This window comes from Lampetra planeri, chromosome 20 (assembly GCF_965212315.1).
Source record: "Lampetra planeri chromosome 20, kcLamPlan1.2.h2, whole genome shotgun sequence".
Classification (NCBI taxonomy): domain Eukaryota; kingdom Metazoa; phylum Chordata; class Hyperoartia; order Petromyzontiformes; family Petromyzontidae; genus Lampetra; species Lampetra planeri.
The window spans coordinates 12,539,301-12,561,389 of NC_136126.1; the positions used below are offsets into that span (position 1 = coordinate 12,539,301).

At 52.5% G+C, this 22,089-nt stretch overlaps 2 protein-coding genes across 3 annotated transcripts in view; both read left to right on the forward strand.

Moving 5' to 3' along the window:
- The first annotated feature begins 1,006 nt into the window (after positions 1 to 1,006).
- LOC144724202 (uncharacterized) lies at positions 1,007 to 12,883 on the forward strand. Its single transcript, XM_078603118.1, has 6 exons — positions 1,007 to 1,055; positions 1,304 to 1,631; positions 2,351 to 2,512; positions 5,469 to 5,616; positions 7,653 to 7,774; positions 12,132 to 12,883. The coding sequence occupies exons 1-6, from the start codon at positions 1,007 to 1,009 to the stop codon at positions 12,169 to 12,171; spliced, it is 849 nt and encodes a 282-aa protein (XP_078459244.1). The 3' UTR covers positions 12,172 to 12,883.
- Positions 12,884 to 13,021: 138 nt separating this feature from the next.
- The window catches only part of LOC144724457 (disabled homolog 2-interacting protein-like), a 48,162-nt gene continuing 39,094 nt past the window's right edge, over positions 13,022 to 22,089 (forward strand). For both annotated transcript variants that reach the window (XM_078603600.1, XM_078603605.1), the window contains exon 1: positions 13,022 to 13,485. The gene's annotated coding sequence lies outside the window, so the exon portion shown is untranslated. The remainder of the gene's footprint in view (positions 13,486 to 22,089) is intronic.

Genomic DNA, 22,089 nt, shown 5'->3' on the forward strand with positions numbered 1-22,089 from the left:
TCTCAGAGGCCACCTGAGAGCTTCGATCTGTGCGCAAGGGAGGCCTCTGACATTCATTTCGTATCCAGCCCCCCCCCATCCACCCCATCTACACGCCGCTGTCGTCCTGCAGCCGATGGGGCTGCACAAGCACAGCATCTCAACAAAACACATCCACGCATTCGTCAATAACAGCGGCCCTTGAAAGGAGAATTGTATATTTTTATATAGATAGGCGACGTGTCGGGCAATGACCCTTTTTCATAGCTGTGTAGGCGCCTTTGCCCGAAACGTCGCCAAGCTGTTGTATATTTCCCCACGAGGAATGCGTTGTGCTGCGATATGAGAGGAGCCATGGTGTGGCCACGTCACAGCTGCCAGCTGTGCCTCGTCCGCCCATTCTCAATCCACCGGCGGTGAAAGGCTGCCAGCCCCACGTGTGGCCACGTTACAGCTGCCAGTCCCACGTGTGGCCACGTAGGGGTGTTGGCCATACTTCACCGCGATGGTCAATGGCTCTGCCATTACAGTCGTCGCCACCGATGGTCAATGGCTCTGCCCATTACAGTCGTCGCCACCGATGGCCAATGGCTCTGCCATTACAGTCGTCGCCACCGATGGCCAATGGCTCTGCCATTACAGTCGTCGCCACCGATGGTCAATGGCTCTGCCCATTACAGTCGTCGCCACCGATGGCCAATGGCTCTGCCATTACAGTCGTCGCCACCGATGGTCAATGGCTCTGCCCATTACAGTCGTCGCCACCGATGGCCAATGGCTCTGCCATTACAGTCGTCGCCACCGATGGCCAATGGCTCTGCCATTACAGTCGTCGCCACCGATGGCCAATGGCTCTGCCATTACAGTCGTCGCCACCGATGGCCAATGGCTCTGCCATTACAGTCGTCGCCACCGATGGTCAATGGCTCTGCCCATTACAGTCGTCGCCACCGATGGCCAATGGCTCTGCCATTACAGTCGTCGCCACCGATGGCCAATGGCTCTGCCATTACAGTCGTCGCCACCGATGGTCAATGGCTCTGCCATTACAGTCGTCGCCACCGATGGCCGGACCCGTGAGCGGGAATCGAACTCGAACCACCGCTGTCGAACCCCACGCCTCTGATCACCGTCGCATTTACTTAGAATCATAATAACGAAACGCACGCGGCTACCCAAAATGGTGTATTAGGTTCCCATATGCCACAGCGCGCACAATGATGCACGTGCGATGAATCACAGGCGAGCTCAGCGCGGCTCCACCAGGGACCATTGCCCTGCGATTGGTGGCTGCTCATTCATTTCGCGAATTAAGAGAATTAAGAGCACGTGTGGGTGTGCGTCCATGATGGGGGGGGGAGCCCTTTCCACCCTTTCCACATCAGTTCCACAAAAACAAAACACCTGCCATGGGTGTGTCTTCAACCAGTCCCGCCACCTCCACCCCCCACCGCTGACGAGGCAGTTGTGAAAGAGAGTGGAGAAGTGTCCGTGCAGCGGTGTGCTGACGACCCGCTCCGGTCTGGTCGAGTGGTCGAGGAGTTATCCGAGTCGGTGGGGCGGCATTGTCTTCTCATCAGCCGCCAAACGCCGCTGTGTGAAAACGAGCGGGGCCCATCGCTCAACACGAAGCTTCCCTCCCAACCCTCCAGGTATTCTCTGCCACGGTCATAACTGTCCCTTGTTTCAGTTTGCGAAACGTGCATTATGTTTGTTGAAGGGACGTCTGCACCGGTTTGCAACCTTCAGGTTAGCCTGCCTACAATCCAGCCTGGGTTTTAACGAGGCAGGATTTGTTGTTGAGGTTTGGACTCAAAAGTCCCGTCGGTGAGCTCCTGCGGCAGGCGAGGCTACGGTGGCTGGGTCATGCCCAGCCACCCCATGCCCAGCCACCCCATGCCCAGCCACCCCATGCCCAAGCAGCTTCTGTTTGGCCGCATGCAGGGGGGGCTAACTGGTCGCGGCACGGGCTCGAGAAGAGATGGAGCCGACTGGACTTGCCAAAGACTGTAACCAGCGGTGTCGGATCGTGAAGGACGCCGCCGCTGCTGCTGCTGGGCAGTTGGAGGCAGTCGCCCTCCAGCAACGATGGAGGGCAGAGGGGGGGGGCGACGCTCACAACAACGAGCGGAGCGCCAGGCAGCTAAAACTCTGCAAGTTAGCACACACCTGGTGCCTTTGGCGGTCATCTCGATCAACCAATGGCACCCGGGGCTGTCCCGTGACCTGCCGGCAGCGAGCCTTCGGCATTTCACGTGGCCTCAAGGGTGCACCTAGCCTGGCACGAGCGCCGTGGTGACGTTCCCGCGCGCCGCCATCGGCGTTCGCCCGCGGTGACGCGCTCCTGCCACTCATCCCCCACCCGCCCCAGGCTCCGCACCCGCCCCAGGCTCCCGGTGCTGGCGCAGTCCCGGGCCGAGTGCGGCACGGAGGGCGCCGCGAAGGCGGCCTCCGCGCTGGAGGCGGCCAGAGAAGACGGCGGCGGCGGCGACTCGTCGTCCCGGCGCAACACGGCCAACGAGAAGAGGAGGAGGTGCGGTGGTGGTGGGCCTCGTGCGTGCGTCCGTGCCAGGGATGCACCCCCCCCCCCCCCATTTACGTCCCGCACACCCCGCCCCCCCCCCCCCATTTTAACGTCGTTTCGCAAACGCGTCGTCGCTTATCTTCACGCCGCTGCTACCCCCACGTCGCCAACAGCATCGTCCCTCCTGTCTCGTCACCCGTCGCCTCTCAACCTTCGCCTCCACCTGCCCGCCCCACCTGGCCTCTGTCCTGCCCCCCCCGGGCATCTGATTCCTCCGGCAGTCTAAATAAATATTCTGATAATGACATTTCTTTGATTTTTCGTTGTTTCGATATTCGTCGTCGCACCTGTGGGAACGCATCGCCCGAGGTAAGCCGGGGGGGGGGTATTGCTGTTACCAGGCACGCAGCCACGGTATAGTCGCCCTGTACAGAGTACCCAGATGTGTTGCTGTTAACTAAATTATACCAAGATGATAACGCGTAGGGAGCGACCTTCACAATACAAATCTGGCAGTTCACCAGCATTGATTAAAGCAATCCTGGGTCTGCTGGTGAGACACTGAATGTCAAAACCGGTACCAGAGTGTGTGTACTAATGCTGCTGACATTGTGATGGTATAAAAACAAATACATTATATTTTTTGTGTTTGGAGGGACACATGTGGGATGGGGGATAGTTTTGTCTGCTTGGACGGACGGGTGCGGCTATCCACGTGGGGCAGCACTGGAGGTAACGAGGGTGAATCGCACAGACGTTGTCGAACTCTCTCCGTGGGCGTGGAGGTACCACAACCTCCTCCTGGCTTTCCAGAAGGCAGCAAACGCGTGGAATCCACCTGTCCCATCTGTGTGGGGGAACAGCGTGTGCCCTTTCGCAACACGCGGTGCTCTGATTTCTTCCCACATTGAATCACTCATTAGTTGGCATCCGACAACTTTCTGTCTAGAGGACCGCAGAGCTTGGACAATAGTTGGTGCCGGCTCGTCGTGTGGCTGCCTCCACTGCTTGTCTGCTTCCTGATCGCGCCTCTCGAGTCGTCATCTGCAGGAGTGAGCGACTCCCGTGCGGCGGTGGCTGCGCGCGTGATGACGCGAGTGTTGATGATGCGCGTGTTGTTGACGCGAGTGTTGCAGTTTGATGCACGAGTCAAGGCCGCCTCGTTCGCCTCTTCAGCAGATCGCGTCGCGACTGCCCAGGTGCTGCCCGCCTGTCCAGTCTCTCCCAGACATCTCCCCTCCATTACTGCTCCTATTCGCTCGCCAATCTTTTCCTGCACCAGTGGATCCCACCTGTTGGTATCCACAAGGTCCATGGGAAGGGGTCCACATAACTTTTTGCAGATGACTTCCGTTTTCTTAACAATCCCATATTTGTGTTTACTGCCGATCGCACGCTTATTTAAATTCATATTCGTTGACTTATCGACACGGCAGCTGGCTACTGGCTTGCCCGCGCCTTTTTGGAATACGGCAGTTTTACCTTTGACCAATGTGTAACTGCTGCGTGGTGGGCGCAAAGATATCTTGAGTTGGTAGCGATCTGCGTGTCCAGAGAGGTTGAGAATCACTTCCCTATACAGCGCAGTCGGTTTCCTGCAGCCATGATATGCAACAGGCCAGGATTTTATTCATCCTTTGTCCATAGTGGAGGCATCTAAAGATGCGGATGCCCCAGATATTAATTTGAAGGCGGTGGGTGGGTGAGTAGGTAAGCGAGGTGTGGTGGGTGTATTTTAAATTCACCAGCTCTCAGACAAAGCAATTTAACCGCTAAATTGCTTGGAACCGAATCTAACGGCTGCTCTTCATCGGTCGTACGAAATCATTGGAGGCGTCTGGAGAGGCGCAAACGCATCATGGCGCGCGGCTCGCCTTTAATGCAGTGGCTCTTAACCTTTCCTGCAGCCTTGCACCCCTTTGGTTCTCACTCGTTAAAATGTACAATGTTAGTAACTACATCGGTTTCATGAAACACAGTTGTCGTACTCACGTGCCCTTTCTTAATTTGTGTTTTCGATGATTTGCCTTCTTGAAAAAAAACCTGCCCATGTGTCACCCCCAGAAAGGGCATCTCGCACCCCAGGTTAAACAACCACTGCCTCGGCCACGCGTGGTGGCTCCTTTGCAATTGAAGCTGCTGCTGCTGGACTGCTCCTTTCTTCCCCCGCAGCATCCCGTTTGACTCGTGGCGGTGTGCCAGTCCGCTGCAGCCGTCCTTGTGTCAAAAGCAGTCCCCCCCAGCGGACACCGCCCAGCCGCTCGTGGCTGTCCCCTCGCCCCCCACATCTTATTATCATTATTACGCTTGTTTTGGCAGGAAAGAATCCCTGAGTCTCGTGACTTTGTTCTGGAGGGTCCTGCCAAGTTTGTTGCTTATTCGAGTTGAGTAATTTGCAGGCAATTTTTCAAATTTGACAAGTATGGACCGCGACGCCGACAGACAGCGAGTCTAATCTTTGAAATGACGTCACGCGATTTTTAACTCCCACTGTGAAGCAGACGGAAAGTAGTACGTTTACGTTAATAAACCGGTAATTATTTACTTTTTATTTGATCAGATAAGACCCACCGAGCTCTATAGCTCTCTTTCCAGCAGCGACCTGGCCACAAATGATAGCTCAACGGAAGTGGCTTATGTGGAAATTGATTGCCGCCAAATACCCTAAATGCATGTTTCTAATGTCGGGGGAAAAACTGGAGGACCCTGAGAAAAATCCATGCAAACTCCAAATATACAACAGATCTCAGGATAGTATATCGAACCCACGACCTCCTGCATATACCAGGCGCGGTAGTTGGCATCTCGCCACTGTGGCGCCCCAATAAACGAGGACGGGCCCCTGGGATCGAACCGTGAACATCTGCAGCGAGCGGCGCTGCGACGTCGCAGTGCCGCGTCACCGCCCAGTCGGTTGTGCGCGTGAGGCCATTCGTCCAGCCGCCGCGTGTTCCCCACTTTGCAGAGAGCGGATTAACGAGAGCTGCAACGAGCTGCAAAGGCTCCTTCCCGCCTGCAGAGGCCTCCGGAGCGACCGCATTTGCATCCTGGAGATGGCCACGGACCTCATCGCCTACACCAAGGACATTCTGCCGGCAGAGACGCTCTGCCAGGTGCGCTTCGTCTCGTCACATTCTCAGCTGTTGCCAAGATTGAGCTTCATTTGTTGTAGTTTTGCCATCTGTGTACATTTAAAGTTGGTCTGGATTAAAAAAAACACAAATGTGCGCAATACTTTTGTTTGGAAATGAAGGTGGCGTTTGATGGAACAAGTAAGAATAGGCTTTACCTTTCATGGCAATAAAACAGGTGTTAAACTAAATACCTTTTGCAAGGCATCAAGGCTGCATTAACCATACAAACTTGTGGAAAAACATGCAAACAAAGATGCTCTGTTAATAATATACGCATAAAATTTCGATTTAAAGCTTTCGTGACTGCAGGGATTCATCTTCTTGGTTCTTTCGGTAAAGTCACGTAGAAGGGAAATAATAAAATAATAAAAATACAACAGAATACAATAATTATTGTAGAAGGCAAATAGTAAAATAATAAAAATAAAACATAATACAACATAATACAAAAATTATTATACGTGACTTTACCGAAAGAACCAAGAAAATATACGCATTGTCTGTGAAACTAATTGGCCTACACTAAAAGACAGCCTTCTTTATGGTCTTGTCTCATCGGCGTTAGACCAGAGAACACCAAAAAGTGATCCGTCGAAGGGCAATGCGAGTATCAAAGCATTAATATCTTGGGTTGAGCCATTAGATCGATGGAACCTTTTTGGCAGTATCAAAATTATGAAAAAAATTAACCCGTAAAAACAAAGTTTTTCACTCTAAATCCTTTATATGCGTGGCGGCTAGAGTCCTCTCGTCCTCTGGCTTGAGATGGCTGCCACCTATGGGTCAGATTGTCTGCCAGCATTAAGCAATTGGTACTTAAATATTTCTAAATTTTCCCTTAAACAGTGTAAAATTTTGGAAAAAAATTTTCACGAAAATTCATTGTCACGCACAACGAGTCTGTGTGGAAAATGTCAGCTCGATTGGATCACGGGAAGTGGGTTAAAAAACGACCGAAAGATTTGCACGGTCGCAAGCACGCAAGCAAGCAAACTTAATGTAAAGGATTTAAAAAGAGTAGGCTTTTACCCTTGCTGGCAATAAATCTATTTTGTGTTTGAACATTTTCACGCCTGTTTTATTGGCGGAAAGGTTAAAGCCTATTATGTATTTCATCATTTTAAACTAGGGAAAAAGGTTCCATTTTGAAGTTGTTTGAGTTTAACATTGTTTCCCCCAAGGGTCATAGAGATTATCATTCATAGGAATGTATTTTAATAAAAAATAAAAGCCGAATTGGGTTCCTGCTCAAATTAACATTGAGGCACTAGTGCTCATGTCCTGTTTACAGCATTGAGGCAGTGGTGTAAATTCCACATTCCTATGGCGGGGATAGGTCTCACCCAAAGATACAGGTATCATAAGTAACGTGTAAATGAAATAGTAATTTATATTCTGTCAGGGAGTCCGGTTTGGTTGGGATTTACACGTCATTCCGCCTGAAAATGTCTTTCAGACGGCATTTCCTATTCTACCTCGGAGCCACTTGCCAAACTGCACCCCCGTTCTCCCTGATGTAAAGCGCCTTCAGAGTTTATGAAAGGCGCTAAATAAGCTGTGATTATTATTATTATTACTTGTATTCTCCACAACGACGCTGATTATTCTGTGTTGAAAAAAGATATTGGTTGAAAAGCAGTTTTCAGTAAAAAAAATCACTTATCTTGCAACGATGTTTTTTTTCTTCTACACAATCGGATAATTACGAAGTGATTAGCCTATTAGGGCGTTCAGTAACTTTGATCGGATTCGATATTTACTTGGTCTGATTTATTAAATCCAAATTCAGTTTTGGCTGTCAATATCGACCCATCCCAACCATCAATGGCTGACTATTTTGGGTCTTGGCCTATAATGTTCATGTGGAGCGGAATAAATGAACATTTTTTTTAAATGTTATCACGTGACATGGTCCGGGATTAATTTATAATCCCCCACATTGACGACATTGCGTGAGATTAATGTGCTATATAACAGCACGTGGGTCGTGTCCGTGACGTGTGCTGCCCCCGCAGGCTCTGTCGCCGGCTACACCCCCCGGCAGCGGCGAGCTCCCGTGGGCCGCCACGCCGAGGAGCTACAGTGCCCCCCCCCGGCGCCCTGCAGCTGCGAGCCAAGACCGCCGTGCTGATTCCGGGTGCGTTACGGTGGTGAGATGTTAACTGCCTCACCTGGCATGCAAGAGGCCGTGGGTTCAATCCCGACCCAGACGCCTGCTGTATATTTTCAGTTTGCATGTCTCTCTCCCCGTGGTCGTGTGGGTTTTTCTCCAGTTCCTCCGGGTTTTTCCTCCGCATTTAGAATCAACATCACGTGTTTGGCTGCGATACAATTTCCACGTGATAAGCCACTTGGTTGAGCTATCATTTGTGACGGCCAGGTCGCTTCTGAGAAAGAGCTAATAGCTCAGTGGGCCTTACCTGTTACAAACAAAAGAAGTTTGTAGTTTTATTATAGCGTGCAACGCGTTTCCCCGATGGCTTCCACCACTGCCGTGAATGCGCACAGGGGGCAGGTTGGCAAAACCTCGCCGTTGGATGTCGCCTCCATGATGATGATGATAATGATGTCATTGTATGTAGCGCCGCTCTCGCTAATTGCTTCCCACAATGCTGCGCGCGAATTATATATTAGGGCCAAATGCTGTTTATAACAATTACGAAGGAATGAAAACCCTCAGAAAAATAATAAGCAAATCAAGAAATGGCGCGAAACAAAAGGAACAACAAAAAAGTTATCGTAACAATCAAATAATAATTCATACTCTTAGTTCTTTCGGTAAAGTCACGTAGGTGAAAAAATTAAATTAAAATTAATAAAAATAAAACAAAAATCACGACGTTTCGGAGGCAACACAAGCTTCCTCCTTCAGGTGAAACCGTCACAGCAAAATATCTGTACCTTATATAGTGGTTAAGGGGGGAGCAGCCAGGAAGGGCAGCGGGGGAGGAGGAGTTGTGAAGTGGTCAATTACTGCTTTTGTTATACTGCTGGGTGGGTAAATGAATTGGATACGATTAAGCCGCTTTTTGTTATGCTGTCGTGACCATCTTATCTGACAGGCACTATTTTACTTCACCGAGTGTTAACATCCCTAACGTTTAACAGTACTCTTTATTGTCAGCCAACACTAGTATAAACATGGGCATTTCCGCTCCTTTTCTATTATGTACATCCACAGTTACTTGCGCAACACGTCCCTGACCACGAGTCCATTCATCCCACAGTGACTTGCGCACAAACAGCATAACAAAGAGCGGCTTAATCCTATCTAATTCATTTACCCACCCAGCAGTATAACAAAAGCAATAATTGACCACTTCACAACTCCTCCTCCCCCGCTGCCCTTCCTGGCTCCTCCCCCCTTAACCACTATATAAGGTACAGATATTTTGCTGTGACGGTTTCACCTGAAGACGGAAGCTTGTGTTGCCTCCGAAACGTCGTGATTTTTTGTTTTATTTTTATTAATTTTAATTTAATTTTTTACCTACGTGACTTTACCGAAAGAACTAAGGGTATGAATCATTGCAGTCACGAAAGCTTCAAATCTAGAAATAATAATTCCTGTTAAACGTTTTTGTTTGTTTGGTAAGCACCTGGGTAATGGCTTACGATCTTACGTCAGGCGCCGTAGAAGTTTGCATTATTATTATTATCACCAAAACCTTACCGGGACGATGTTCTTCCAGCCGCCTGTGAATAACAATAAGAGCTGGTCGAGCAGATGATGGGAATGACAAACCAAGTGTTTTTTTTACAATTAAAATGTTTGGTTTTACCGGGTAAGGTCCACTGAACTTTCTTTTAGAAGCGACCTGAACACAAACGATAGCTCAACGAAGTGGCTTATCACGGGGAAATGTATAGCAGCCAAATACTCTAGACGCGTGTTTGTGTAGCATCCAGGGGCAACCGAATTCACGATCGAAATGATCACAGAACTCATTTCACTTCGCCCGAGTGTATTGATCTCCGATGGCCCTGAGACAGCTGTAGAAATCTCATGGAATTATAGAGCCCAACTCTTTGTGAGACATTGATATCCCCGATTCATCCTCGTAGCCAATGAGTGAGCGGTTTCTGGACGAGAGGGAGAAACTGGGGAAAATGCTCTGATAAATTTGGAGGCGTTCCCTTTCATTTTCATTGCATTGTTGAATCGAGCGCTTTAGAGGCAAGGGCTGGCGACTAATCCAAATCGATGGGAATTCCCAGACCCGCTCAGCCGTGCGATGACCGGCCCGCGGCAGCGTGGGTCGAGGACCGTGGACCTGTACATACGTGGCGCCTTCGTTTTATTTCCAATTCCAAGTGTCGCCATCGGTGTAATACCGCAAGATGAAGAATCCAGTCACAAATATAATAGCGGAGCATTCCGTGTGTTGGAGAAAGTGGCCCTGAAATGTCCTTCAAGTGGCCTTTTAATCGTGATTTTGTTACAGAGCTGGGATTTAGCCAAATCAAGTGGAATACCGAATGTAATGGTGAGGGGGGGGGGGCGTGTTGTAGTGCAGTCATTGTGGACCGGGCTGAGGCCATCAGCTCGCTACACTTGACAACCTGGTTTATGATTAAACACATTTATTTGGTGATACGGTACTGGGTTGGCAGTGGGCACACTTTCCATGAAGGACCAAAACGTCGCCTATTATATCCATGGGATCTTTTGCCAGTATCCAAATAGACGGACTCTTTTTGTCGTTACCTGGTCTACCACTGGTAGTGAGACAAGGTCGTCAAGAATGTTGTCTCTGGTCTAGGCCAATCGATTTTAAAGACGATGCGTATAATATCAGCGCATGTGTTTTTGCATATTTTTCTACCAGTACATATGGTTGATGCAGACTTGATGCCTTGAAAAAGGTATAAATTTGGTGTTTGAACGTCTGAACACATCCTGTTTTATTGCCAGAAAGGGTCACCTATTATATAAATGTTTGTTCTTATAAATTGCAGTGTTCTTGAGGAATGTGAGTTGTTGACTCGTGGATGGCTGCCTGAATTCGATCTCAGGATCTCGGTGGTTGCAAGCTCCGTGTCGTGACCTCTGGGTCACTCTGGCACCTCGACGATTTGTGGCTTTACTACCCAACTATGCACGTGGCTTTTCTCCGTTCTCCAGTTCCCTTCCACATGCACATTGCTCCCTGCAAGGAGTGTTGTGACATGTCGCTGCTGTGACTACTTCAGCGGCAGCAGTAGCGAGAGCCTCAATGATCGTTTTCATCGGCAATGTCAGCAGCAGCGTCATCCTCACAATCGGCAGAAGCAGCATCCATCGCCAGCAGCTACTCTGATCCTCTTCACGAGAGTTGTGGCGCAAGTGGCACCACGGTGGTGAGATGTTAACTACCTCGCCTGGTACACAGGAGGTCGTGGGTTCGATCTCGACCCTGATGCCTGCTGCTGTATATTGCGTGTTCTAGCCGTGGTCGCGTGGATTTTTCTCCGGTGCCATCGCGTGGCGCCACCTCTTTCACCACTGCTCACACGGCAATGACGATCCTCCCATTTACAGTGTGCGCAGTCCTAAACGCAGTGGCGAGATGTCATCTCCCTCACCTGGTATACAGGAGGTCGTCGCTTTGATCGCGAGCCTGGCGCCTGCTGTGTATTTGGATATTTGGAGTTTGCGTGTCTCTCTCCCCGTGGTCGTGGATTTTTTCTTCGGATTCTCCGGTCTTTCCCTCCACATTTTTTAAAAACATGCGTTTAGAGTATTTGGCTGCTATAAATGAACCTCATGGCGGGACCCCGAGGTCCCGAATAAACGGAAGTCAAAATCGTAATTAATGTATTTTTGGCGACTCCGTCCCACCGCGCACGTCGACGCCGCGACCCGCCTGGCGCGGATCATTCTGTTGTCGTGTTGTCCAAACGCAGCGAGGACTAATGTGCAGAAGAAACAAAACTTTGAAACTTGTATTGGCGCATCGTGTAGAGCTCGTCGAGAGGAACGGATTACCGTGTCGTTGGCCTTCAACAGACATAAAATTACGTCGCAAAGCAGTCCGTGCGAGAGCCGGGGGCTTGCGGGACCCCGGGGTCGTAACTTTACATTTGTTTTTGTTTCGCAATCCGTTTTCCCGATGCGCCACGTGCTTTCATAACCCAAGTTGGGAACACGGCGATGGATGTCGGGGGGACGCGTTCTCTATAACGCCATCGAGTGAGCGGTGTGCGGGCTGCCTCGCGTAGCGTCGCACGAGGCAGTGGGATGCTGCTGGATGCTGCTTCTTGATGCTACCCACGCGCCTCGGCCTCTGTTCAGCCTGCGTACGCATCTCGCATGTTATCGCGGACTGTGCTTAATCCTTCATTCCTCAGGAACGCAACTACCGCGTTACAGGAGAACAAAGACTGCATTTGTGTAACGGTGAAACTTGGGTTGTGTGGAAGCACATTACTGTGCGATGTTTGACGCGTGGTATTTATTCTCGAAACGCACGTGTGCACGTTTCATCGCCTTCCGTCGCCACTGAAATGTGCAGGAAGCCCTCTGCCAAGCAAGAGGAGGAGGAGGGCTCGTAGGGGTCGTCTCGTGCCGCCGACGACCCAACGGCCCCCCCCCCCCAGCCGCTGGGCCCCGCACGCGGCGCAGTGGCCGCGGTGTCAATGTCGAGGTCCTGGCGAGACACGCTGCTGATTCCCGCAGCCCGGGTTCGCCTCGCCGCCAGCAGCTCGCACGCCGACACACAAACCTCGCACTCGCGCCCTCTCGCCCGCAACAGTCGCCGTTCGCCACCAGGTGGCAGTGATGTCGCACACAAACCCCACAATATCGTTGTATTGTGTGTTAGAGCGGGTAAATATAAATGTGTCGTTAAACCCGCCACCACCCGACACAGCCAACTAGTAAGGGTTGTCACGTAAACAGAACGTGGCCAATTCGTCACTAGTACAGCACTAGAGTGTAGTGTATGTGTAGTATACTAGTACAGCACTAGTGTGTGGTGTATAGTAGTGTAGTATACTAGTACAGCACACCGGTTTGTTGGAGAACCAATCCACAACATTTACAATCCGAGTACGACGTTTCGCCACTAATTACAACTAGCTTCATCAGGCGACAGCCACATTTGTGGAGAAATCCTCCTGTTTCGTTCCTTGAATCGAGGGGCAGATGTGATTCCGTCACTTTTGAACCCTTTGGGATTTGCTCTCCAACACACCGATGTGCTGTACTAGTAACGAATTGGCACGTTCTGTTTTACGTGATTAAACTTTACTAATTGGCTGTGTCGATAGTGGTGGGTTCAACAACACATTTATGTTCACGGTATCTAACCCAAAACACCTATTATGGATATCGGTCGCGAAAGCCTGCGTGTTAAACCGACAGACCCACCACGCGTAGAGCCTGAACATAATTTTGGGGCGGTGCTGTTAGCGAGCACCTGTGCCAGCCAGCACGGCACACGAGTGGGTGGCAAGCACCACGCTACGCCGCCTTTGTTTCCCTTGAGGCTGAGTCTACCTAGGGGAGGCCCATAACCCATTGAGAATCTCTGGTGTTGGTTGTAAGCGGGAATCGAACTCGGTTTTCCGGGTTCGAAGTGCAGCACACACACAAACACACCATCTCATCCACACAGCGACCCTGACGATCTCAAACACTCCCCCTCACCCATGCACTGACGTTCACACGCGTGCGTGCACACACTACACACTCGACTGACACGATTACCGCAAGTGCTCCTCTGCCTAAACACCGTAGCAGAGGAGCCGTTCGGAAGAGTGGCGGTCCACCTCGTGCTGTGTGGCAAGTGCCCGTACGGCCACAGCCACACCGCTGAGAGCATCCATTTGAAGTATTGGAAATGACGGCAGGAAACTCCTTGACGGGTAACACACTTCTTTTATTAAATCTTCACTTATCTCGATACAACGTGTGGTCTCTATTCTTCCGAGTACGGTCACCATACACCGGTACAACTCGTAACCTCTATTCTTCTTATAGCACACTGTACTTGACTCGTGTAGACCCTCTGCCTCCGTCTACACTCTTCACTCGTCTCGTATAGACTCTAGGCCTCTGGCTACACACACATCACTCGTCTCGTGTAGACTCGTCTCGTGTAGACCCTATGCCTCCGGCTACACACACATCACTCGTCTCGTGTAGACTTGTCTCGTGTAGACCCTATGCCTCTGGCTACACACACATCACTCGTCTCGTGTAGACTCGTCTCATGTAGACCCTATGCCTCTGGCTACACACTCTGCATGCTGACACTGCATGCTCACCCTACACTCCGCCTCTAGGTTACACAGAGTCCCGGTCCTCAGGACTGCGGGACTAGGTACCGCAGGGCCCTATCCCTTCCTCTCCGTCTTCAGTCTTCGCTGGTTACACCCTCCCCGTGCGCCTGTGCGCATCACCTTATATAGTCCCTCCTCCCGGGAGACAGAGCGGATGCGGACCTCGATGTGAGCATCGCTCCTTAGTGAACCAATCACAACGCGCTATCTCTACGATCCTCTTTCCCCCAGCGCGTGTTTCCACTCACCAACCAATCACGCCGCGCTGCCACCCGATCACTCCCACACCAGCGCGTCACCGGCACCCAGCCAATCAGCACCACACAACCCACGATCCCGCGCTGACCCCTGATCCCTCACCGTCAGCGCGCGTCACCACACACACATCCAATCACGACGCGCTGGCACCTGATCGCTACCCCAGCGCGTATCACCACTACATCACCCCCCCCCCCCCCCCCCCCCACATAGCTCGCAGCCGTCCCGGCTGCTAACCAACAACCTCTCACAACGTTAACACAACAAAACCCCCACCCCCCAGTGTGCCCCGTAACACAACAACAACAACACAACCTATGTACAATTTGGCAATTAACACAAGAAAAGTTAACAATACCACACACAACACCTTATAAGAAGCTATATACAGCCCGACGAACAACATAATAAAAGCGATTTCCAGAAAATGAACGCGCCCAGCGTCTCTGCAACTACACGCAGTGACGAGGCGCTCCAACTGCCTCGACTCCTCACGTGGCAGGTCAAACAAAGTAGCGCGACCTGGCGCGAGTCCGTTTGGCCGGTCCGTCATATGGGACGGGACACTGACGACCGTCCGGCGGCTCCGGCTGCTCTAGACGGCGTGGAACGGGCCTGAAAGGGCCGGCCCCGCCGCGAAGATCCGGCCGCCGGTGGTCGGCAGCTGTCAGTTCCGAGACACCTGGGAGCAGATCAGGCGGAGACATGTGAGGATCAGGCAGAGACATTTCCCCCTTTGGGTCGACGGTCACGTCACATGCTCGGCCCTCACGACACAATGGGAGGCCATGTGGAGGCGAGAACGGTTTCAGTCGGGAGGGGTGGACGTACCACCGTCGTTTTCCCCATTTTATCTGAACGCACTGGGGCCGTGCAACGCGCACGACCTCCACGGGCCCCCGCCATGGCCTTAACAATTTAGGCGACGTAGCCAAGGGTGCCTGAGGGCAATGCAGCCAGGCCCTGTCACCAGGTTTCCATTCGTGCACGGACACCTTTTGTGCCCGCAACCGTTCATTAGCAATTTGGCGAGCCCGCGAATTAAGCCGTGCGGCCTCCCTTGCCTCTGTCAGCTTGTGAATATTGAATTTAATGTGTTCTGCCAATTTCGAATTAGTTCGTGGAGCGGACAGGCCAAGCTGCGTTTCCATGGGCGGGTCGGCTTCCCGACCGTACATCAAATAGAATGGGGAAAAACCCGTCGCTGCATGGGGAGCCATCCTATACGCGGCAAGGACCCCCGGGACCTGCAGGTCCCAATCTACATGTGCCTCACACACCTGGTGGCACAGCATAGAAGTCAAAGTCTTGTGAAGTCTCTCCACCATCCCGTCCGTCTGCGGGTGGTACGGGGAGGTACGCACCTTCTTGGTACCCAACAGATCGTACACCTCTTGCAACAATTTACTCAAAAAATTTTTCCCTTGGTCGGTCAGCAAGCGTTCGGGAGCCCCCTTGTCCAGGACATAGCCCTGGACAAAGGCGTCTGTCACAGCCGCTGCCGACTGGTTGGCGAGAGGCCACGCCATAGGCCACCGGGTGAAATATTCGACCCCCACCAACAGGTATTTATTCCCTCTAGGCGTGACTGGAAAAGGCCCCAAAATATCGAGTGCAACGAGCTCGTTAGTGCGCGAGACCTGAATAGATTGCAGCGGTGGATTAGCTGGCACGGGCGGTGGTTTCCGTCTGGCGCACTCAACGCACCCCTTCAGAATATTTACCACGTCACTCCCCATTTTCGGCCAATAATAGTCACGCTGAAGCAGGGCAAGCGTTTTGTTTACTCCCAAATGCAAGAGGCGTTCGTGTGCGGCCAAAACAACTTTCCCCCTTACAGCAGAAGGCACCACCAGTGCATGCCGCCGGGACAAACTGTCCCATCTCATCAACATGCCCTGTTTAAGTACATAGGAGCCAGTTCGCTCCTGGTCCTCTTTAGGACCTCCCACCCTGCGGCGCAATGCTAGCAGGGAGCTGTCCGCCATTTGGAGGCAGCCCCACTCACTCAGCGACAGTGAGAGCAGCGAGTCCCGATCCTGAGAGGTAGCGGGGACATCCCCGATTGGCGCGCCCACGGTCGCAACCAATGCCCCTTTATCTTCCACAACCGGCGGTTTACAGCGCGCCGATCCCGATAGACACGCACATTTCTGACAAGGCAACAATCGCGACAGGGCATCGGCATTTGTGTGTCGCAACCCCTTACGGTATGTGGTCGTGAACTGATAGTCTTGGAGGACTTCCAACCACCGTGACAATTGGCCCGAGGGTTGGGCGACCCTCAATGAATACTGTAGCGCCGCGTGGTCCGTCCGGACCGTAAAGTGACGACCATAGAGATACGGTCTGAACTGTTGTACAAAAAAATCAATGGCGAGCAGTTCACGACGGGTGACGCAGTAGCGCTGCTCCGCCGGAGACAACACCCTGCTACCATAAGCGACCACCCTTTCGACTCCCCCAACGACCTGGGACAGTACCCCCCCAATGCCCGTGTTGCTAGCATCCGTATCTAGCAAGAAGGGACTCGCAAAATCCGGATAACGCAAGGGTGGGGCACCCACCAAGGCATCCCGGAGGGCGGAGAACTCGGCCTCCTCTTCCGGTCCCCATTGGAACTTCACACCCTTCGCCGTTAGAGCGTGCAAGGGTTTTGCAATAGTGGCGAAGTGCTCAACGAATTGGCGGTAATACGAAGCAAAACCGATGAAACTGCGCACGTCTGCAACTGACGTGGGTGTCGGCCATGAACTGACACAGTCCGTCTTCGCGGGATCGGTAGAGATCCCCGAAGAGTCGACAATGTGACCCAAGTATCTAACGGACTTACGAAAAAGGTGGCATTTGGCCGGTTTAAATTTCAATTTAGCCGATCGCATTCGCAAGAACACCCCTCTCAATCGCTGGAGGTGTTCCTCAAATGTTTTACTGAAAACAATGACATCGTCAAGGTAAATCAAGCACGTCTCCCATTGCAAGCCCGACAAAACCAACTCCATAAGGCGCTGAAACGTCGCTGGAGAGGAGTGAAGTCCCATGGGTAACCGGTTAAACTGGAACAGGCCCCCTGGAGTCCGAAATGCTGTCTTAGGTTTAGACTCTTCGTCGAGTGGCAACTGCCAGAACCCCGATAACAAATCAAGAGTCGAAAAATATCGCGCACCAGACAATGCATCGAGGGACTCGTCCATCCTGGGGAGCGGATACGCGTCAGCCACAGAGATCTTATTCAGGCGACGGAAATCTACGCAAAATCGCAAGGACCCGTCTTGCTTCTTAACCAGCGCAATAGGTGCTCCCCAAGGACTGGAGGAAGGCGAAATAATGTCGGCTTCAAGCATATCGTTAACGGCCGACTGAACATGTTCCTTTTCAGCAGGACTCAGTTGGAAGGGATTTAGCCTGACCGGTGCCGCATCGCCCGTGTCAATGTGGTGGCATAACAAATCCGTACACCCAATGTCATATTTATGTTTACTGAACACATCAGAAAATTCCATTAGTAACTCGCGCAGCGCACCCAACTGCACCCCTGACAAATCGTCCGAGCCCACGCACAGCGAATGGACCCATTCAAGGTCCTCCCTCGGTTCAATGTTCTGCGTGGGGCTCGGATCAACGTGCGCAACCAGCCGCTCCTCCGCAGGAACCCGCGCCGCGTGAGCCAGCACGGTACCCTGCTGAATGACGGCTGACCGCAACCCAGCGTTTAAAACCATCACAAACGGATCCTTGTCCGCCCGAACCAAAGTGTGAGCCACCGACAAATCGACCCCCCCGACAGCCCTGTTAGAAGGACCCAAAAGCATGCCTTGTTCCGAAGTCCCCTCCACCCATGGTTTCCGCAACCGGAGGGGAATTAACATCTGTGAACCCGGGGGCACGTGCACGGTCTGCGTCGCCAATGCTTGTATCGTGGCGCACGCCGTCCGAATCTCAGTAGGGCTCGTCAAAAATGAAATACGGCGACCCGAAGGTAGTTCAATGCAACGCTGATCGATTAGAATTTTAATGGGCATCTTAGCCAAAAAATCAGTGCCCAATAGACAAGGAACCGCCAAAGAAGACGAAACGAAAACGGGTCCCGACAATTTGATATCCCCAATGCAAATGGACGCCCTAATCTGACCGATAATGCCTAACGATCCCCCATTTGCGGCGAAAAATGGCACATCCACTGGGAGCAGCGGACGGCATTGGACGGGGAGAATGTTATAAATGAGGTCCGATATAATAGTCGCCGACGCCCCCGTGTCCACCAATACCCTGACCTCGACCCCATCAATAGAACCCGCAACGACGGATGAACCCGCTGAAGCAGCCACAATTCTATGCCCCAACTCCGACCATTCAATGTCTCTCCGGTCCCGGCCGAAACCCCCTCGCCGAACCGAATCCCCGAACCCTAACCGGCCCTCTTCCGTCGCCCCGCGACGGCCCATGCGTGTCGAGTGTGTGGGCCGAGCATGTGAGGTGCCGCGACTTGCCGGGGTTTGTAGGGATGCCTTGGGGCCTTGGTCGTCGTCCAGCCGAGATCCCATGGCGCGCTGACGGGGAGCGCGGCAACCGGACGCCACGTGGCCCCGGAGGCCGCAGTTATAGCACGTGATGAGGGTCGTCGGTGATCTCGGTTGCTCCAGCTTGCGAGCCGATCGCAGAGGCGACCGACCCCCCGACCTCCAGTCCCCTGGTCGTCCCGCGGTGAACGCCTCCTCTCGCGGACTGACGACTTGGGGTTCGGTGATCACCGGACCCGGAGCTGAGGCCACGGCAGCGTTGCAGACGATCCCCTGTTTGCGTTGAAGGGCCTCGTGCGCTTGTATACTCGTAGCGACCCGTAAGGAAGAAATGTCGATCTCGTCGGCCGTGTTGATGGGGACCCCCAGGTCCTGCGCCAACTTAAGCAGCTGCTCCAAAACCATCGCATCCTGGCCCTCCTCGTCCATCCGAGGGAATGCAGCATCGGCGAGAGCCAGCAACGCCGTGCGATAGGCGAGCGCGGTCTCCGTGTCCGCCTTCCGCCTTGCATAAAAATGATGGCGGCACGCCGAGGGAGGTCCGTAGACCTTGGCCATGAGACCCAGCGCTGCCTTAAGCGTGGAGCGGTCCGACCTCCGAGCTGACATGAAGGCTGCGAGCGCGTTGTCGTCCAACATGGCAGGCAGTGCCCGCAGCGCCGTAGCATCGGACCAGGCAGACATCTCCTGATGCGCCAAAAACCTGCGCTGAAATTGGCCCCAGTCCCCGCCTTCCGCCTTGAAGGCTGACAATGCGGGGAGGCGCTGTTGAAAAATTAAGTCGTCCTCCGCGTCGTGGTTCCTTCCCGCCGCCCCGTCGGTGTGTAAGATGGCGGCCCCAATGGCGGATGACTGATGGCGGTCCGCAGCGCGCGTTGATGACGTAAGAGGGCGCGCTTGGAGAACCTCCGCCACGTGGCGGTCGCCGTTCCCGCCAAAAGTCGACGCCGATGAAATGGCGGGAATCGCCAAGTCATTTTGGCGGGAATCTGCGGGGCGACCCTGTAGAATGTCCGCCGCCGTCTCCGCTCCAGCCGACGAGCTGATTTCCGCCAGGATGGACGCGGCGGCGAGCAGCAGCTCCGCCAGACGAGAGTGCGCCTCACGGAGCACGGCCTCGGTCCCCCGTCGCTCCTCCGGCGCCGCCGGCGGATCCTGCAGCATGGGCCATTCTTCGTCCTCACCCCCCGACGGCAGCTGGCCCGGGTCGTCAAGGTTGTCCTCGCAGTCAATCCCGTGGGTCCGATTGGTCTTCCTTGTATCCATGCTTGGAAGACAGTTTCACTTCTGACGCCAGTTGAAGTATTGGAAATGACGGCAGGAAACTCCTTGACGGGTAACACACTTCTTTTATTAAATCTTCACTTATCTCGATACAACGTGTGGTCTCTATTCTTCCGAGTACGGTCACCATACACCGGTACAACTCGTAACCTCTATTCTTCTTATAGCACACTGTACTTGACTCGTGTAGACCCTCTGCCTCCGTCTACACTCTTCACTCGTCTCGTGTAGACTCTAGGCCTCTGGCTACACACACATCACTCGTCTCGTGTAGACTCGTCTCGTGTAGACCCTATGCCTCCGGCTACACACACCTCACTCGTCTCGTGTAGACTCGTCTCGTGTAGACCCTATGCCTCTGGCTACACACACATCACTCGTCTCGTGTAGACTTGTCTCGTGTAGACCCTATGCCTCTGGCTACACACACATCACTCGTCTCGTGTAGACTCGTCTCATGTAGACCCTATGCCTCTGGCTACACACTCTGCATGCTGACACTGCATGCTCACCCTACACTCCGCCTCTAGGTTACACAGAGTCCCGGTCCTCAGGACTGCGGGACTAGGTACCGCAGGGCCCTATCCCTTCCTCTCCGTCTTCAGTCTTCGCTGGTTACACCCTCCCCGTGCGCCTGTGCGCATCACCTTATATAGTCCCTCCTCCCGGGAGACAGAGCGGATGCGGACCTCGATGTGAGCATCGCTCCTTAGTGAACCAATCACAACGCGCTATCTCTACGATCCTCTTTCCCCCAGCGCGTGTTTCCACTCACCAACCAATCACGCCGCGCTGCCACCCGATCACTCCCACACCAGCGCGTCACCGGCACCCAGCCAATCAGCACCACACAACCCACGATCCCGCGCTGACCCCTGATCCCTCACCGTCAGCGCGCGTCACCACACACACATCCAATCACGACGCGCTGGCACCTGATCGCTACCCCAGCGCGTATCACCACTACACATTGAACGTACAATGAAAACAAGTGTTTCCACACCATGTTTGTACGACTCACCTTTAATTATTTTATCTTTTTGTGAATGGACGGCCCAATGCTCCGAGTGCATAATAATTTGTGAAAAGTCTAAACTCATTTGAAATGGTGTAATGCTGTGCATATCGGCTAAGCCATTTCTTTACTGTGGAGTGACCAAGGTTCATGATCACACCCTGACACAATTTGATTGATTGTATATTGTTTAAAGAAGTAAAAAAAAGTCATCCATCCTGACATGGCGTCATGGTCCAAACTTTTAAATTAGCGAAATTCCCCGCCAATTACTCGGTTGGGATTATAGTAACCAAATACAAAGATCCCCCGTGTAGCCTTAACAGAATTGGGGCAAGTGCTGTTCGCGAGCATCTAATGAAGGCCGGCACGGCACACGAGTGGATGGGTGGCCAGCACCACGCCCGACTGCCTTTGTTTCCCCAGTGGCGATGTTTACGCACCGCACCAGCTACTCATTTGACGCTGAGTCGACCTAGGGGAAGTGGCCCAGGACCAGTTCAGATAATCGTCACTGGTGTTGGCCGTGAGCGGGATTCGAACTCTGGTTACGAGACTCGGTAGCACGTTCCTGGACAAATGAGATCAATCATCATAACATTGCAAATGTCAGCTGTTCAAACGGTTTTTGTACTTCGTATTTTTTTGTACTATACTTGACATCATGAAATGTTTACCTTCGAACCTTAAAACAGCCTTCAGTGGTGTATGAAGTTTGTTTTTTCATTTGAAGTCTCGGCGTGCCCATGTGCTCGCATGCATACAAAGTGTTTCCATGCGATAATAAACACTTCCAGTATTCAGTGAGACGCAGGACTTTAATCTATTTCTCATTCAGTAATGGAACATTGAAGACAAGCCGCAGCAGTGCGATTGCGGCCACGCAACACAAGCAACCCAAACTATGGACCATCAATGCAATCCACCGTGGTCTGCACTCCTTGAACAGCAAAACAACACAAACTCTCTCTCTCTCTTCAAGCCCGCGCATTGCGAGCAGACCTCGACAGACATTGGCATTTAGCTGATAAACATTTTGCCACGCACAATCGTTTTTGGCCACACTGGAATGAATCTCGACGTGCACCAAACATATGCGTTTAAGTTTAT

Excerpts from the sequence above, each read along its gene's own strand:
- LOC144724202 (XM_078603118.1), top strand. The coding sequence starts at position 1,007 with ATGGTCAATGGCTCTGCCATTACAGTCGTCGCCACCGATGGCCGGACC. Across the intron at positions 1,056-1,303 it reads CGCCACCGATGGCCGGACCC|AGCACGTGTGGGTGTGCGTC; the intron begins GTGAGCGGGAAT and ends AAGAGAATTAAG. Across the intron at positions 1,632-2,350 it reads CTTCCCTCCCAACCCTCCAG|GCTCCGCACCCGCCCCAGGC; the intron begins GTATTCTCTGCC and ends CACCCGCCCCAG.